This window comes from Crotalus tigris, unplaced genomic scaffold (genome assembly GCF_016545835.1).
Source record: "Crotalus tigris isolate CLP2741 ecotype Arizona unplaced genomic scaffold, ASM1654583v1 scf7180000024364.846960, whole genome shotgun sequence".
Lineage (NCBI taxonomy): Eukaryota > Metazoa > Chordata > Lepidosauria > Squamata > Viperidae > Crotalus > Crotalus tigris.
Window position 1 is genome coordinate 609,059 of NW_024100532.1, and position 18,578 is coordinate 627,636.

The 18,578-nt window shown below is 37.5% G+C and overlaps 1 protein-coding gene across 1 annotated transcript; it reads right to left on the reverse strand.

Annotated features, from left to right (window-relative positions):
• Positions 1-4,617: 4,617 nt before the first annotated feature.
• RAMP2 (receptor activity modifying protein 2) lies at positions 4,618-13,473 on the reverse strand. The gene is made up of 4 exons (XM_039327680.1): positions 13,155-13,473; positions 11,148-11,246; positions 9,094-9,190; positions 4,618-6,887 (listed from the first exon to the last, which is right to left on the reverse strand). The coding sequence occupies exons 1-4, from the start codon at positions 13,228-13,230 to the stop codon at positions 6,632-6,634; spliced, it is 528 nt and encodes a 175-aa protein (XP_039183614.1). The 5' UTR covers positions 13,231-13,473; the 3' UTR covers positions 4,618-6,631.
• Positions 13,474-18,578: the final 5,105 nt, after the last annotated feature.

Below are 18,578 nucleotides of genomic sequence, written 5' to 3' on the forward strand. Positions count from 1 at the left end.
GCAGAGATATACAACTGTTCTCATTTGGAAACCAGGCACCTCTTCCTCAGGAAGAACAAAACCCTCTAACTAAAGAAATAAAAGAATTGAAACAAAGAATAACTGAGCATCTAGAACAGCACAAAAACAACAGAATAAGGCTGCCTGCATTGAAGCTTGTTCCAAAGAAACAGCTAGCACAAGCATTAAAAGATGCAAATACTGCAATAGCAAGTATAAGCACCAATTCACTGCAAGAAACAAACCAACTAATGTACAGCACAGCTGCAGTTATAACAGAATACCTGGGATGCAAAATCAACAAAAAAGAAAAACAAACAAACAGTGCACCAGAAAAATGGAAGGTTAGACTAGAAAATAAGATCAGCAAGTTAAGATCACATGCAAGCAAGCTAGAACAGATGAAAGAAAAGAAGCTGAAGAACAAGAAGACCAAAGAATACCTAATCAAGAAATACCACTTAGAAACAAGGAAGATCAAGGAAGCACTGGAAATAATAAAGCAACAAATAACAGCTATAGCCAGGAAAATCAGTAGATATGAAGCTCGAATTGCAAACTATAGGCAGAACCTCCAATTTCAATCCAATCAGAAACGTTTCTACCAATCCATCAATGGAGAAACTGCAAGGAATCAGTCAGTACCTGACAAGGAAGAAACAGTGCAGTTCTGGAAGCAGATATGGGATAACCCAAAGAAATACAACAAGGATGCGGCTTGGTTAAAAGAGGTGGATGCAAATAAAACAGAAGTTGAAATGAAAGAACTAGTAATAACAACAAAAATGGTAGAAAAAAGAGCAAAGAAAATCAAAAATTGGTCAGCACCAGGTGAAGATGAACTGCATGGGTTTTGGTTGAAACATCTAACTGTTATACACCCACTCATTGCCAAGCAGTTCAACAATATACTACAAGGAGGAGAAATTGAAAAGTGGCTAACAACTGGGAAAACCTACCTAATAATGAAAAATCCAGCAAAAGGGGCAACACCAGGTAACTACAGGCCAATTACCTGCTTACCAACAACTTTCAAATTACTAACTGGTGTGGTAGCTGATGCAGTACAACAGCATCTAGTTGAAAACAATCTCTTTCCACCTGAGCAGAAAGGAAACCGCCCCAATAGCAGAGGAACAAAAGATCAACTCCTAATAGACAAAATGATCTTGGAAAACTGCAAGAGAAGGAAGACCAACCTGAATGTGGCATGGATTGACTACAAAAAGGCATTTGACTCTCTGCCACATGATTGGATAATCAAGTGCCTAGAAATAACAGGAGTAAGTAGAAACATCAGAAAATTTGTGCAAAGATCGATGGCACAATGGAAGACACAGTTGCAGATCAATGGTGAGAGCTGGGAGAGGTTAATATCAAGAGAGGAATATTTCAAGGAGATTCATTATCACCATTACTATTTGTTATTGCACTGTTTCCTCTGTCAACAATACTGAATAACTCAGGACATGGCTATCAAACATCAAAAACATCTGCCAGACTATCCCACCTCCTTTATATGGATGATCTGAAGCTGTATGGAAAAACATCATCTGAAATAGAATCGCTGCTCAACACTGTCCGTATATATAGCCAAGATATTGTAATGGAGTTTGGCTTGGACAAATGTGCCACACTTACTATCAAACAAGGAAAAATAGTGAAAACTGAAGGAATCAAGATGCCCCACGAAAATAACATTAAGAGTCTGGATGAGGAAGAGTACTACAAATACTTGGGTATCCTTCAAGCTGACAACATCAAGCACACTGAAGTCAAGAAAAAGATTAGAGGTGAATACATCAAGAGAGTGAAGAAGATCTTAAAGTCCAAACTCAATGGAGGAAATACCATAAAGGCAATCAACACCTGGGCAATCCCAGTCATTAGGTACACAGCTGGAATAGTGGACTGGACTCAAGCAGAACTAAAAGCAATGGATAGGCAGACCAGAAAAATAATGACAATGAATCATGCCCTTCATCCACGCAGTGACATTGATAGACTTTATCTACCAAGGCAAATAGGTGGGCGTGGAATGCTACAAGTACATCAGATGGTTGAAGAAGAAAAAATGGCTTTGGAAGAATATCTGAAGAACAATGATGAAGATGCACTGAAATTAGTATATCAGGAAGGCTTACTAACTACTGGAGAGACCAAACTGGCCTACAAGAAAGACCAAATGAAGAACAGAATAGAGGCATGGGAAGACAAAGCACTACATGGCCAATACATGAAAAAAATAGCTGGGAAAGCAGATAATAATAAAACCTGGCAATGGCTAAGAGCAGGAAAATTGAAGAAAGAGACCGAGGGATTAATTCTGGCTGCACAAGACCAAGCTTTAAGGACAAATGCATACAAAGTCAAAATTGAGAAGACAGCAACAGACAGTAAGTGCCGCCTATGCAAAGAAGCTGAAGAAACAGTGGACCACTTGGTAAGCTGTTGCAAGAAGATTGCACAGACTGATTACAAGCAGCGGCATGACAAAGTAGCAACAATGGTGCATTGGAAGATCTGCAAAAAATATCATTTGCCTGTAAGCAAAAACTGGTGGGATCATAAAATAGAGAAAGTCATAGAAAATGATAAAATTAAACTGCTCTGGGACTTCAGAATTCAAACAGACAAGCACCTGCAACATAACACCCCAGACTTAACAATTGTCGATAAGAAAGACAAAAAAGTCTGGATAGTGGACGTGGCAGTGCCTGGAGACAGCAGAATAGAAGAGAAAGAACTGGAGAAGATAACAAAATACAAAGACCTACAAATAGAAATAGAAAGACTGTGGCAAAAGCAAGCAAGGGTAGTACCAATAGTCATAGGCTCCTTGGGTGCAATCCCAAAACAACTGGAGCACCACTTGAACACCATTGGCATTGACAAATTTGCTATTAGTCAATTACAAAAGGCGGCCTTATTAGGAACTGCTTCCATCCTGCGACGATACCTGTAATACCATCAAACATCTACTTCTGCCTATCCCAGGTCCTGGGTAAGGACTCGATAGGTAGACAAAATGCCAAATCCAGTCTGAACATCTGGCTGACTGTGCGATGATTGATAATAATAGTAATAATAAATCTTGCTGAGCTACAGTATGTCTGGGAACCTTCTGTTAAGTAAACTAATTCCTGAATAAAGATTAGGTATCAAGGTGAGTAAGACAGTTGCATCTGAGGACTAAGCATAACTGAGCTATCTAAAACAGATATGAATGGTTCATAAGCAAGGTTTAGCCTGTGGGAAATGCTCTATCCTATTGATTATGGAATATTTTTGGTTTATCTGGTAGGACTGGGCATCAGGAGATTGTGGTTCCTATTACAATACGTTTGTAAGTTAGTACTGGGGGACTATTTGATTTATAATGTCTTATTTACACCTTATACTCTATACTGTTCAGCATCTATATTAAACTATGTAGACTATTTAGAGCTTTGGTCTGGGTTACCATCAGTATGCTTGTATTACCCAGCTCTGCTGCTTTTTGCTATCTAACTTTAGTGTTCCTGAATATTACCTAAGTTTGATATTGGGCTGAATGAAAGAGACCAAACTGAAATTAGAATAGCTATTACAATATATAGGAAAATAGAATTGGTAATTGGAGTTTAACCTGTTCTGAATGGGGTTTTCTGCATTTTTCCTTGGAAAAATAGGTTCACTTTCTCACCATCTCATGACCTCAGCAGTCATTGGCTACACAACGCAGCTATGCAAAGAATGACATTTGAATCTATCTTGGTAATTAGATCCTTGACCCCCCCAGATTTAGTCAGATATTATCAATATCTTAGTTATGCCCTGAATTAAGTGCAATGTGCATTATGTGGAACTTCCTTGAAAAGCATTTAGCAGTTGCAAGTGGTACAAAATTTGGCATTTAGCCTCTAGATTGGTACAAGATACAGAAATTATATGATACATGTATTGAAACGTGCACTAGTTACTGGTTGCTTATAGTCGTAATTTAATGCACATGTTAATTTCTGCGCAGGCAGTTTTTGGCATCTCACACTAACCCATGTAACATTGCTGCTCTGTGAGTTGCACATCTGCAAGTTTGCCTTTTTCTTATTGCTTCTGCTCAACCCACCAGATCTAGCAAAGAGGGCAGACTCTTAAGGGGGAGGGCATGATTTGTGTCCCTTCTATTAAACAACGTCTTAGTGCAAAAGCTTCCCCCAGAAATTTAGATATCCCTAACAAAATTGGCCTTTCCCCAAGGCATTTGGTACCAGGGGATAGGACAAGCCCTTTTATTTATATAGTTGGAAAGGGTCATTTATCCAGAGTGTCATAGATTATTGGTTTAATTGTTGGGTTTTAAACATTGTACACTGTCCAGAATCACTGTTGTGGGATGGGTGGCCTGAAAATTTTGCCTTTCTTTTTTTTATTAAAACATTAGTGGAAATGACATTCAAACAGTAGCTCTACTTAGTATGTTTCATGTTTATTTTATCTGAAATATTAATAAAGCACTGCACTGTCCCTCAGATGTTTGAGATAATATACAAAATGAAAGAGAACAAAATTAGACTAAAATGAAAACATTATCATAATAAAATTAAAATAAGAAAGTAGTGTTTAGAACAAAGGGACTTCAACAGAATATCATAATTTTTATTGCCATTTGAAGCACAAAAAAGGAAATTATTCTTTATGACAGGAATTACACAGAAAGGATACTTATTAGCAACTCCTGACTATATGCAAAATGACACAACTGAAAATTAGTGATTTTTCTGCAACTTCAGTTATAGGGTATCTGCATCATGACAAGGAAACATTTTCTGCCATTAAAGTCTATTTTAATTACTGATTTCCTTTCAGTTCTCTTTTTTTTTTATCAGACATATTATTATGAACACTGAAAGAAAAAAACTACAGGAAAAGAATAATCAGATGTTCACTTCTAAGAAAACATGAATGAAGGCAAATATATGTATCCCAGGAAAACAATTATGATAAATGAATGACTATCTAGTAAAACTGTCCAGTTTATCCACTTGCTGATCTGTTGTTCTGCTTCAGTAATTTTTGCATGTCACTCATTTGGGGGGGCAGGATATTTCAACTTGAGAATCCCTCAAAAAAGGAGGCATTACAGAGGTTATCAAGGTGAAAGGTAAGAAGCATTGAAGAACTGTAGAAATTTTAGTGCTCCTTACATCTTCAATCCCCCAAAATATTGAACATAATTTTTGAACTGATCTAAATGAGTTCCTTTGCAGTACACATAATGGAAGGGAAGTTGCTTTTATGAAAAAGTATGTAGCTTCTAGGGTTTATGTTAGAGCACCATGATCAAGCAATAGTATTATGTTGTTGGGGTTTGTTAAAATCAATATTACTACTAAAATGTTAGAGAGGAAAAAAAAGAGGATGCAAAGGGGAAGTTAATAGAGAAAGAGCCAATAGCTCTAGATTGTCTCAATAGTACTATGCTACTAATATAGAAAAATGTAATTGCATTGCATTTTAAAAACAGTTACAAGAATATCACACAATGACCAAACTGTGACTATGTTGAACTCTTCTAGATTGTCATGTCTGCTAACTATTCACTATTTAATTAACTTTTGCCATGAATGTCCCTCATAATTCTTTTTGCTAAACTTAGACCAACTTTCAATTCATTTTCTTGATCCATTTAGCAGGTACTTTCTGTATTTTCTCTATTCCATCTTGCTGAAGGAGAGAAATGCAGTTGAATATAATTCCACGGTGTTATCTCCTGCATGTTGAGCAAATTTTGGGGTGAGAGTAAGTAGAGTAAGTGAACCTTGTAACTGAAAAGACGGCAGTAAGGGCAGATGTCATTCCATCTCCAGTTAGTCCAAATTACTTACAAAAGGAAATCCACATGTGGGATGGTCAGAGTTTGTCCATAGAGACAATCTTAATAGGGACAAAGACAAGGAACATTATCCTAATATTTTGCCTACATGGAAACACACTATTTTATAGGGCATTACCAGTAGTGGGATTCAAATATATGAAGAACTGGTTCTCTGTATGGATGCTGCTTCCAGAAGTCCATTCTGGGCCTAGGCAACAAAAAATTAGCTACCAGTTCTGCCGAACTGGTGTGAACTGGCTGAATCCCACCACTGGGCATTATTATCTGACATTTGTAAGTGTTGGATGAGAATTTGGGTAAAAGGACAAAGATATCAGTATGCAAAAAGAAGGGCATACGGGCACTTACCATTTTCTTTCTAAAGGAAAAAAAAATCACATATAGTTTGTTTGGCCTATCTATATCCACCCTAAAATCTTTCACTGCCTTGGTGTCTCCCAAGTCTATAGTTCCCATAATTCGTTCAGAATAAGAGAAGCAGTAATATTAAATCAAATTATAACTGAGACATAAATACATCAGCATTTGCCTTGGTGACGGAGGTTTGATTTTGTTGTTTATGACCCTTCTTTTAGTACAAAGTCCCCTTATGCAACACTTCAATCAATAGTCTCCAGTGCAGTGGCTCATGCTATATAATGTTCTTAGATTGGGTAGGGTGAATTTCATAATACCCAAGAATTGAACTGAGTGTTGTAATTATACCACTTAGGCCATGGAGGCCCTATCACATCACCTTATAAAGATCAGGATTCACAATTGCATCTCACCATCTTTGCTCTTCAATACAACAAGAGCAACCAAGAAAGGAATAAGGCAGATGGGGGTTATAATGAGAGCCAGCAAAATATTTTCAGGAGGGTCCTGGAGAGGTTGATTCTTCAGGGTGCAATTGAGGAAGTAGTTATGGTGGGTGATGATGATGTATTCCTCAGCCATGGAATTGGGGTAGTCAAGCTCCAGTTTATCAGCTTCACTTTCCAGGCATTTTCTCAGGTGACTGTATGGCCTATAAAGATAACCAAGAGCCAAGGAAACAAAATAAGAAGGTAGAAGCAGAATTAATAGTGTAAGCAAGATGCCCAGAAAAAAAGTTGGTCCATTCAGACCTACTCTCTAAAATTAGAGAATGAGAAATAGTTGCATACACATAAGTGAACATATAAAGGCATGCAATCCCCATGCTTATATATGTTCTCTTATCTAAGGTAAGAAACAAGAAAACATACTGATCAAATATGTAGGAAATGAGGGAGGAATGGTCTGAGAAGGAATGTATTTCCTCAAAATGCACTGGGACTTTTGATAATATTATGTCTTCTTTTTCATATTTTTCCCACCTAATGTGGTCAAATATCTTATGATCAAAAAATGTGTAGATCCTTGGTGAGAATATTTTAAATGTATGTATTTATTTATTTAAACAATTTATATAGCCTCCCATCTCACAAAAGTGATTTTGGGAAACATACCAAGATTAAAAACAATAACTCACAACTATGCTAAAAGTTACAAACACAGCGCAACGTATTAAAAATTCCAACATTGGTACTATTTTTATTCTAACAAGTATAATAACAGAATCTTTCTAAGTCTTATCCGTGTCTAAGGAGCGGCCATCTGAGACAATTTCTCAAGTTATTTTCTTGGCCCAGATCCAGTCCAAATATCTGAGAGAGGAGCCAGGTCTTCAGTCTTTACCAAAAACTAACAGGGTTAGGGCTATTCAAATATCCAGAAGGATGCTGTTCCATAGGGCAGCTGCTGCCACAGATAATTCATGATCCCAGGTCCAACAAGATGACATTATTTATTGCTTATGTTTTTAATATGAGTCAGGACAGTTTTTGTGAGTTTTAAAGAATATTTCTAAAATATTCAAATTTCAATAAAATTCAGAATTTCAGCTTACAATTTCCTCTTTTTCGGGGGTCCCTCAAATTGCCTCCACATATCTACTTGCCAGAAAATATGGTTATTATTTTGTTTTACCCAATGTCACATGACCTACAGTTACTACTTACTACTTGCTACATGTATAACCATGTTACTTTTTAGGATTATAATTTTCAAAATAATGAAAACATGGTTAGTTCTTTTGGCCTTAAGGAATCAACCAGAGCAATGGAGAGCATCCCAAGGAAAAAGATAGATTTATATTGCAGTAAACATCAGCCCCATGAGATAGAAAGTAAACTACTCCATGGTAGGTACTTCAACTTCCACTAAGCTTATTTTAGAAGCCAATATTTCATCTTTTCTCAAGCAAAAGATGAAAACAAAACTTGTACCAAAAAAGATTCAGACTTGGATAGGCCTGGCTTATTCTTAGAAAAATTCCTTTTTACCACTCATTTTGAATGGAACAAAGATAACCAAGAACATCTGTGACACCGGGAGAAAAAAAGGGGACAGGACAGGTGTCAGCCTCTCATATAGACCAGACAGGAAACATAAGCAAATGAATTAACTTTATTGTGTTAATACAATAAAGTAAGACTACATTAACACAATCTTCCAAGTCTGAAAGTACACATTTCCCACTGCCTTTTTTTTTAATTGCTGGATTAGGTAGGACACATCTTTTCTATGATCCTTTCTCTGTCTGTTGCTCAGTTTTGGGCTCCTCTCTCTTTTATCTGATTGTTCCCTAAGCAGCACTTCTTTTCCTCATCTTCCAAGGTCATTCTCACATTTCATTATTGCATGGCTATCTAATCTCACTAATTTCAGTTAAATTTAATTATGATTAATTTACCTGAATACTACCAATTAATTCTGAAACAGCTTTTTTACAAAAATAGTGTACAAATATCTGAAATAAGAAAATATAGTACTTTACAGGTAATCTGTGTTTAATGATTATAACTTGGATTGAAAATTTGGCCATTAAGTGAAATGGTTCCCAAGTAACACTATGACTGTGCTTATAATCTTACTTCAACTTTCCTTTGACCTGTGACGGTTATAAATGTGAGGATTGGTCATAAAGTTATATTTTTATCACTGTAACAAATGCAAATGGCTGCTAATCGAGGTACTTGCTAAATGAGGACTATCTGTACAATATAATTTAAGAAAAGTATCTTCATATTCTTCTGACACAGATAATATGATACATTATGGTAAAATCATACAACATGCTTCCTCATTTAAATCTCAAGTGGCACGCCTACCCTTTCCCATGGTCAGTAAAAGGTGAAACTCTGAAATACCTGCGAATAGTCCTCCACTCACACCAATATATTTTATTGATATTGGCCATCTGCTCAGCAAACAAATCCCAACACTGTCTGTATTTGTATGCCAAATCTAGAATGAAAAATAAATAAAATGTAAGAAATTACTCTGAGGTATGAATGGTTGGGTACTGGAGAAAGATAGAAAGAAATCTACCCAGGTCATCTAATGCTAGAAGTCTCTGAGGAATGGAGAAAGGTGTTTAGAAGATGTTCTGATCTATTCCCCCATCAAAACTAGCAAACTATTACCAAGTTCCCCTTCTGATTTGACTCAGGCAAGAAGAATTACTTAACTCCATTTCAGACTTGTCTTTACAAACACTGAAGGCCATATATTATTTTATTTCACCAGACAGCACAACATTTCTACAAAGTATTTGGAAGCAAACTAATTGAGCATATATGTTTTTTTTTTTACTTTTCAATATATCTTTTCAGTTTTAACTCAAGCTTTCAAAATGATCTTAAGCAATAAACATGTTAAAATTTCAGATTTTCCCCAGATCACCAGAAAGGAGAAGAATGGAACTGCAACCATTATTCGAGACTGAATATGGTTGGATGATGGTAACAACTGCGGTAAAGGAGGAAAAGAATGATGATAAAATCCCCTTGATACATTTTTAATGAATTCTTAAGGAAATAACTCTATGGCTTGGGAGCTGGCATTTAAGGGAATCATAGGAAGAATTTGTTGAGGAAAAACTTTGACATTGGGAGAAATCTAGTATCAGATTTTCTCCTTTATTTTGTTGCTGGTGTCCAAGTATTTTTTTCTGAGAACAGCACCCCCAACTTCAGCATTGCACTATTGTTCTGTCTCTTTTATATATGTGCAATTGACATCAAGACACATGTAGATGGGGTAGAGTTGGCATTGCCTCAGCATAGTTCTGCTTTTGTCGTTTGCTCCCTTTGAGAGGCCTCTGGGAATGGCCATGGTCAATATTTTCTCATTCCTTCATATTTTGAGAGTATTTCATAATAACAACAAATATTTCAAGCATAAAATTATAACCTCAAAATTCAAAGGCATTTTGTTTGCATCTCAGGGAAGTTCTATCAGCTTCAGGTTCCTGTAGATTCTTAGAAAGAAATTAACATGCCCAGTGTTGGGAGGCAAATTGTCTCAAATAATTAAAAATACTTTATAAAAAGAAACAATGATATGCGAAGACATTTGCAAATTTTTCAGTACCGAGTGTATTATGTAAATACTTCCCTCCCATTAGGTACAATATGAGGACTATCACGTGTGGTAGATGTTGAAAGCAACTCTGGCAGAATGAGACCATTTCTCTTGAGCCACCCTGCTCATTCCTTTTTTTAGGGGCTAGAACTGCATAAGCTATAACTATCATATGCTTTCTAAATGAATGTATTTCTGTCCATGTAGAATAGAAGAAATTGCCAGCACTGAAATAAGATTCAGTATACTGCCCTATCAGCTTCTGGACATGAAAGAAGGAAGAAGAAAATCAGATTAAATTAAGCTACATGGGTAAACCCATGGTTTCTCTGAAAATAATAATTTTTGTTTTATCATTAAGATGCCCAGATATTAGCAGAATTCCCATCACAACTGCCACTTTATCAGAAGGATCCCACATGCATTAAATTAAAGGCCTATCTAACCCAGCATCATGTTTTTTCAAACACAAGAAAGCCCCCATATGTAGAACAAGACAGTTCCCTCTGATAGTCATCAGCCTGCTGCTTCTGATCTTGGACAAAGTAAGCAACCTACCAGGATAAATAACCTGTCATGATTAATAGCTATTTAAAGCCTCATCTTTCTGAATCTTTCTGAAAGTTTTTCAGATTAGTGCCATTGGCACATTTAGTAGTTGCAGATTTCTTAGTTCAGCCCTGTGCTATCTAAAATAAGCACAGTTATCTAAATAAAATTCATTTGTCCTGAATCCTCCTCCATTCTATGTCATAGAATAAACCTGGATTCTAGCACTCTAAGAAAACCTTTATCCAAATTCTTAGTATCAACTCACCCCATTTCATTTTTACCTTACCTTTAATTTCCTGAAGTGTACGATTTAGACTTTTGAAAGAGAAGGTAGCACTTTGGGGAGATACTGTTGTCCCAGAATAAGCATGAAGTGTAATAACCACTACAATTGAGAGAAAATGGAGAGGATGTAAAAATAACCTCAGGAAAAATTCTAGCTATGAGAAAATTAGAATTAAAGAGCTGTCCAGACTTACTGAAACCATTATTGGGGGAGGGTGCAGAAAATCTTATTAAAATTCAAATTCAAGTTTATGAGTTCCAAACTCACAAACAAGTTTGGAATTTTTGGTTTGGGTAAAAATGGGGAGCAGAATCCCATCCCAGAGAAAACACTAATCATCGTTTCTCCTCTCTTTTCTACTTGAGATAGCCTTTACCTTAATTTGCCTTTGTTGTTGGATGTCATTGTATGATTTTAACTCCAAATCCTCAATCAATATCTTCATTAAAATAGCTTAACATAGGCACAATTATATCCAGTTTTCCAAGACTGTACCCTTAATTAATCAAGATGCCATAAAAAGAGGGGAAAGGAAAGTGGGTCAAAAAGCACATTTAATACTGATCCTTTCAGGTATGCATTGTTGTAGTTATATAGTAAAGTAGAGAAGGAGATGCAGAATCAAATAAATTATATTATACCAAGTAGATTTTCAAAAATTATGGGGTTTTTCCCCAAAAAAGATAAGATGTAACCAGCATTCTAGATGTTGTATGCCTTTCTCCACTCTTTTTTAAGCCCCAGACAACATTGTCCTTAACATACATTTCAAAACATTGAACTTATTTGTTATGATTTTGGACATATTGGTTGTAATAAAGATGTACCTAACTCTGTTTGAGAACTTTGTAATAAAGATGTACCTAACTCTGTTTGAGAACTATTTTGTGGATCAAAATAGTTTGCTTTGTTCTATATTACTTAAACCACTGATTTTTGCCCCCACATCGAATAGCAAAATCTTGTGTTAAGTGGTTCTGTATAAATCTATAAAATGTATTTATTTGCTGTTTTTCAGTGAATGCATTCTCCCCACAGTAATGTATAGCAGTTGTCAGATTTGAAACTTTGAAGATATGTTCTTATTTGTTTGGAGCAAAGCTATTCTCCTTGAAGAGTATCATTTGCATTACTTCTTTGTGCTATTCTGAACATATCAGTTCTATAAGCAAAATACATCTGACATCTACTTTTGACAAACTCTACTATGGATCCCATAGGTTGATCTCTGAAAACAATTAGGAGAATCAGTAAATGCACCAGGATGGTAGGAAAGTGCATTTCCTGCACAAGGTCAAACCATTTTTAGCAGGAAAGTAAAAAAAGATGCCTCCATACATGGAATGCTACACTAAAGCAAGCTATCGATTTCTTTCATTTCTTTTCTGAAATCATTGCAAGCAAAAAGAAAAGAAGAAAAAAGAGATACAAGTATTTCACAAGACAGTCTGATTTATTTCCATTTTAGCCAGGATCAGAATGCAAGTGGCTTCACAAATTCTGCCAAAGTCTTAATACAACTTGGATACAGAGCAGCTTGCTCTGTCAAAGGCTGGCATTCTTCCTGTGGAAGGATGGGGGAGTATAAGCAAAACTGGAGGGAGGGACAAGAGGTCATCTCAATCCTTAGGATCTTATACCTGTAAAATACCCTCATTGTTCTTTGAAGCAGTTAAAAAAAATACTGGTGATGTGGGATCAGGGAAAATAATGGAGGAATAAGTAAATAAATTGGGTGGGGCACATGCAGAGAGCAGAAGGCAGGGCTAGTCCTATGATATGTGGCTCATTCAGGTAAGAAGCAGGATCACAGAAAGATCTGAGCATTGGATTCCTAATCCAACTATCCCCTCGGCATTCCCTAAAATGTCATTCCAAGCTGTCCAAGATGAACTGTCTGGATGTGGGCCCTCATTGTCTTTGCCAGTCTAGAGACCAAACCTACTATGGGCTGTCCAGTGCCACACTGCCCCAAGCATCCTGTGCCATATCTGGAGAACCACTTACCTGTGGAAACCAGCAAAACTAGTTTCAAGAGCAGAGCTCGTCCATCCATCTTGTACAGCCTGCCACTCTGAAGCATAGACAGTCTGCTTCTCTCCTGTGACCAGCTTGAGATTTGAATCAGAATAACAGGAAGCACCTCCTTTCCTCTTACAGGGCTAGTAGTGAGAGTGCAGGAGACATGTGAAAAATGAGATCCAGGAGCAAGCCCGGCTCCCGGGGGCTTTGCTTCAGTGAGACTAACTTCTCCTTCCCAGTTCCCCACCCATTCAGAGTTACTAGAACCTCTGCAACCCTGGGACGGCCACCTCAGGTCACCCTGCCTGCCAGCAACAGAGTGCCGTTCACAGCCCTGCAGCTTTACAAGGCCCAGAGTGCCTCAACTTGGCAATTTTTTATTCACTCAGTCAACTTGGTTGTGAAATCCAAGCGAAAGCTCCAAATGGGCAGTCAGGGCAGAGGGAAGAGCAGGGAACGTCAAGCAGTTGGAAGCAGACACTGCCTCTCTCCCTGCGCAAAACCGGACCAGGACAGACAGCCCTAAGGCAGTGTTAACATCTGCACTGCTTAACTAACTTATGTATTAGCAAGAATAAAAAGATGCCACGAAGAAAAACTGCAAAAATGTGTTTCAACCTTAAACATTAAGAGCAAGAAAAAGGGACTAGATCCTGACCAGGAGGGGAGAGTGAGGAAGAGAACAACTGATGGAGGGAGGGAGAAAGATGCTATATGTAGCCATTTATGTATTTTGGCATAAATACGTAGCAGTATGGTGAAATGCTCACTGGTATAATGACTTACTGAATGATTTCAGGCCCCAAGACCCTTTATGAGTGACATATAAATTTAATCAATAAAATAAATAATTTCAGAACAGCAAAACATCCCAACATCTTTTTTGTATCATGGTGATTGAAATTGGATGCAGTATTCCAAGTGTGGACTTACCAGAACATATAAAGTATGAACACTTCACATTATCTTGATTCAGTAGTGGGATTCAGCCAGTTCGCACCAGTTCTGCAGAACTGGTAGTTAATTTTTTGTTGCCCAGGCCCAGAATGGACTTCCGGGAGTGGCATCCACATAGAGAACTGGTTGTTCATATATTTGAATCCCACCACTGTCTTGATTTTATCCTTCTGTTGATGCATCCTAAGATGCATTGGCTTTTTTGGCAGTTGCAACACTTTGCTGGCTCATATTTAATTGGCTGTCTATAAGACAGTCATCCCCAACCTTTCTGGCTCCGTGGACAGGCAGTAATGCTAGCAGCGGCAGAGCAGCGGTGGCGATGAGGGTGCCTAAGTGTGAGACCTTACTTTTCTCACCACTGAACTGCATTTTGTTGGATAGTGCCTAGGGTTCAAGTCTGTCAAGATCCTTTTGGATCTTGAGCTTATCTCCTAAAGTGTTGGCTATTCTCCCCAGCTTGGTATCATCTTCAAATTTGATGAGTTCCTTTTATCCCCTTGTCTAAATCATTTGTGAAAATTTTGAAAACAGAAGACAGAATCTTGGGGTACTTCACTGCTTACTTCCCTCCATGTAGATGTAGTTCTACCAAGGGCTACAAGCTGTGTGTAATTGGTTAGCCAGTTAAGAATCCATTTCGTGTGTATGATGCTGTCTATTCCACATAGACTGTATTTCATTAGTTTTATTTTTTTTAAAAAAGAAATCATCTTCTACAAAATGATCCTTATTTCCAATAACAAATTTATCATGAAAACAACATCAGTTGATTACATTTTATTCCTGTAAAGCTAATGCCATTTCCTATGGTTAAAAGGCAGAACTGCCTTAATGAACTTTGGGGGTGGTAGTGGTGAGCAAAAGCAGATATAAATCATGGGAATCTTAATTCTGTGTTTGATAATATGTCTTGGCATATACTATTCCATAGTATTTTTCTCTGGGGCAACTTTGACATATGAACTTACCTGGTCCCAGGTCCTATTGGTTTCTGCAGCCTGACAAAATCTGTGCCAACTAGGAACAATTCTCTAAGATTAACTTGACAGAGGATTTTCCTTATATTTTTTGACAGAGCTCCTTTAAATAGATACTTGGAAATCAATATGTGTGTATGAGCGCTTGTGTGTATGTGCCCACATACAAATGCATGAGATTGAGATAGAGAGAGTCACTAACATAAAAACACATGATTTTTAAAAAATCATTCTTCCAGAGATAGCCAAGCAGACCTTAATCAAGAACACCTGTTTTGAGTGTTCAAAACTTTATTCACTTTCACTATAAAACATCACATACAGAACAATGACTAATTGACAAATAATTTCTTTTTTAATTAACATTGGATATACATAAACCATCTATTCCATTACAGTTTTTTCCAAATAATGCTGGGCTTCAACTACCATGATTTTCAGTTTTATTTCATATTGGGAGAGTGAACAGTCTTTATAAGGTGATAGTTTGATCAAGACTAATGACAATTTTTTGGCTATCTTCTGACTTTTTTTAATGATTTTTTTCACCCTGAATCCTGGATATCATTAGCTGTTGACTCCAACAAAACACATGATCTTCCCATTTTGATACAACAAGGCTGCATGTCAAGATAACATTCCAATAATTTGAACAACATCTCCACCCATCTGGGCATTCCTCCACCCTTAAGCAGCTATCAGAATTAATCCAAGTCATGTTGTATCTGCTTCAAGACTTAGGCCCTGTTGCCTGATAAAATAATTTATCTAACTCCTTTGCAGGTCTGGCTCAACCATGAAATCTGTAACCCAGAAATATCCCCTAATTAGAGGGCTATTTGCCACCATCATGATCCTTTTCTTAGATGGCTCTTATTTGGACTCTGTCAACCAGCCACCCATCACAGAATTCTACCACCACTTAATGCTATGTATCTGGAGGAGAAAAAGACACCACCAGTTTTCCAGAATGTATTGGGCCTAGACTCTAATACCAATGGCCAGATATTCCCATATCAGCCTACTTTCATCTCTCAGTCTGGCTAAGGAATTCTGGGAGTTGAAGTCCACAAGTCATAAAAGGGCCAAGTTTGAAGACCCCTGTCCTATCATAACAGACTCAGCAAACTCCCCACTGTCCCTCTCCAGAATAATACTGCAATAAGCAAAATTTACTTTGAAATTAGCATTTCCTTACTAAAAGTTTAAAGTTCTTTTGCTTTTATAAATATTCAATGTTTAAAGTCACAAGTTACTCATGTTAGTGGGCATCCATGGAAAATAAGCCCCGAAGATTCTGTTTCAGGGAGTTATGCTCACTTGAGAGAAGGCCTAATATTAAAGAAGTATCTTCAAATATTATATATTTGTGAGAATGATTAATAATACTCTATAGAAAACCAGTTCTGTAAGCAAGTGTGTTTATAACCAGTTAACAACCAGTGATTGAGGGAGAAGATTGAGTTCCTTTGGTCACATGAGTTCAAGCAGATGCTGGAGAACCAACAGCTATGGTTGCTTGAACTGTGATTCTTGCAATGAACAGGGAGTCAGATTATATGGACTATAATGGCTGCTTCCACTTCTGTTTTTTCTGTATTCACTAGGTAGATTATATTGTCTAAAAGACTCCTGGCTTGGATATCACTCCTGAGCCTTGCTTACTTTCACCTTTAACTTCCTCATGGATATATCATGAAGACGATGATATTTTTCTAAAGCGATTTTCATATTATAGATATTAGTTTTGAATAAAGTCCATACTGTAGAACAGTGGTTCTCAACCTTTTTAATGCCGCGACCCCCCAACCGGTCGTAAGTTGAGGACTACTCAACTGGTGCAGCACCGTTTGCAGAATGGGACTTTTGGCGGGCTCAACAGAGCAGAGACAGCCTGGACAATTCCTATTGGCTTTTGAAAGCCAATAGAAATAGATTCTATTCAAGAGAGTCTATTCTATTGGCTTTCAAAAGCCAATAGAATAAAAGGGAGTAGCACAGCTAAGGAAAAGGGGGGGAAATGATGGACTGCGTTGTTTCGCGACCCCTGTGAAATGGTCGTTCGACCCCAAATGGGGTCCCGACCCACAGGTTGAGAACCACTGCTGTAGAAGCTTCTTTGGGATTTTAAAAAATGTTTTCCTGGCTTTAGCCCTCTACCACATATCCCAAAGATCCAAGGACTCCATACAGAACTGAATGCTTTCTCCTAAAATAGTTTCTAGAGAAGAGCAAGTTAACATCTTTTATTGGTAAATGTATTCAGTCATTTTGTTTCAGAGGGCAGAGTTTGGAATATTTGTTTCAAATGTTGCTCTTTGCTTCAGTCAACCTAGCCTCTAATTTAATGTTTAACTAGTTCATCACCTTCTAGAGCTACCATACTTCGCAGTCTTAAACTACAGTAGTTTACTGGGAAGCCTTAATTGCAGTTGCCTCTAAGTCATCCAAATATGATAATTTAATAGAACTGAACCCACAAACCACTCCGCAGACCTATTACAGAGACAAAACTCCAAAGCTGGGTGCAGTTCTTTAGACGGTAGCATACATGCTCTTAGCTTAGTGCTGTTTTCCCAGCTTGGGCCTCTTTAAATGGATGTATCACATCATGCAGGTTTTGGACCAAATCCAAGAGAGAACCAAGCAAAATAGAATGCTGCCTATTGAAACCAGGCAGAGCAGCTGTATCCAAGGTTGATTTTTGTAAGCTCCTTGCCCTTTCTTTTCCATGTATGACTCAAAACCACCCACCAACATTATCAGCCCACCTTCATCTCCCTAAGCTCTGTACATTCACTGAACAAGGAGAAGTCTTCTCCCCCTCTGTCCCTCCCTCCCTCCCTTCCTCCCATACTCAGGGCCACACATCTGGAACAGATCATTTACTGACAGAGGCCTGGCTTATCCGCACCAATGCCATTTGCTGAGGTCATGATGACTGGATCCAAGGCCTTAGACGAGCAGCCTGGGTGTGCTCAGTTGCCATAAACACAGCCACTGAGTCAGAATATCTTAGAATTTGTAAAAACCAGTTAGCCCTGACCAGCCATTTCTGGCAACTGCTGTTGGATCTGCAGGCTGCCGTGCAGCATTTGTTTGCTTTAAAAAAAAAAACTCCCAAAAAAATTGGAGGTATAAAAAAAATTGTGAACATACTTAGCACAAATGTTCTGAACAGTTGGCAGTGAGAAGCTAATTAAACTAATTATTTGAAATCAATTAATTCAATCACTGAGCTCAGAATGTACCTTGCAGATAACCCATATCTCACAGGTGATCATAAATAAGGGCTATGTGGCTATGTCATAAAGCAAAATAAAATCACAGAAACTCAATATGATAAATCAAGTTCTACTTACTCAGTCTCATTGAAGTAGTAAACACTATTTATAATATTCATTTTGATAACTCAGTTTGCTAGATCTCATAAATATGGGCTTTGTCTTGCTCCTTGTTCTAGTTTCTCACT

Coding starts and splice junctions, on each gene's coding strand:
- RAMP2 (XM_039327680.1), bottom strand. CDS start 13,230: ATGCTTCAGAGTGGCAGGCTGTACAAGATGGATGGACGAGCTCTGCTC. Junction 11,247..13,154: donor AGTTTTGCTGGTTTCCACAG/GTAAGTGGTTCT, acceptor TCTCAATTGTAG/TGGTTATTACACTTCATGCT. Junction 9,191..11,147: donor TACACTTCAGGAAATTAAAG/GTAAGGTAAAAA, acceptor TTTTCATTCTAG/ATTTGGCATACAAATACAGA.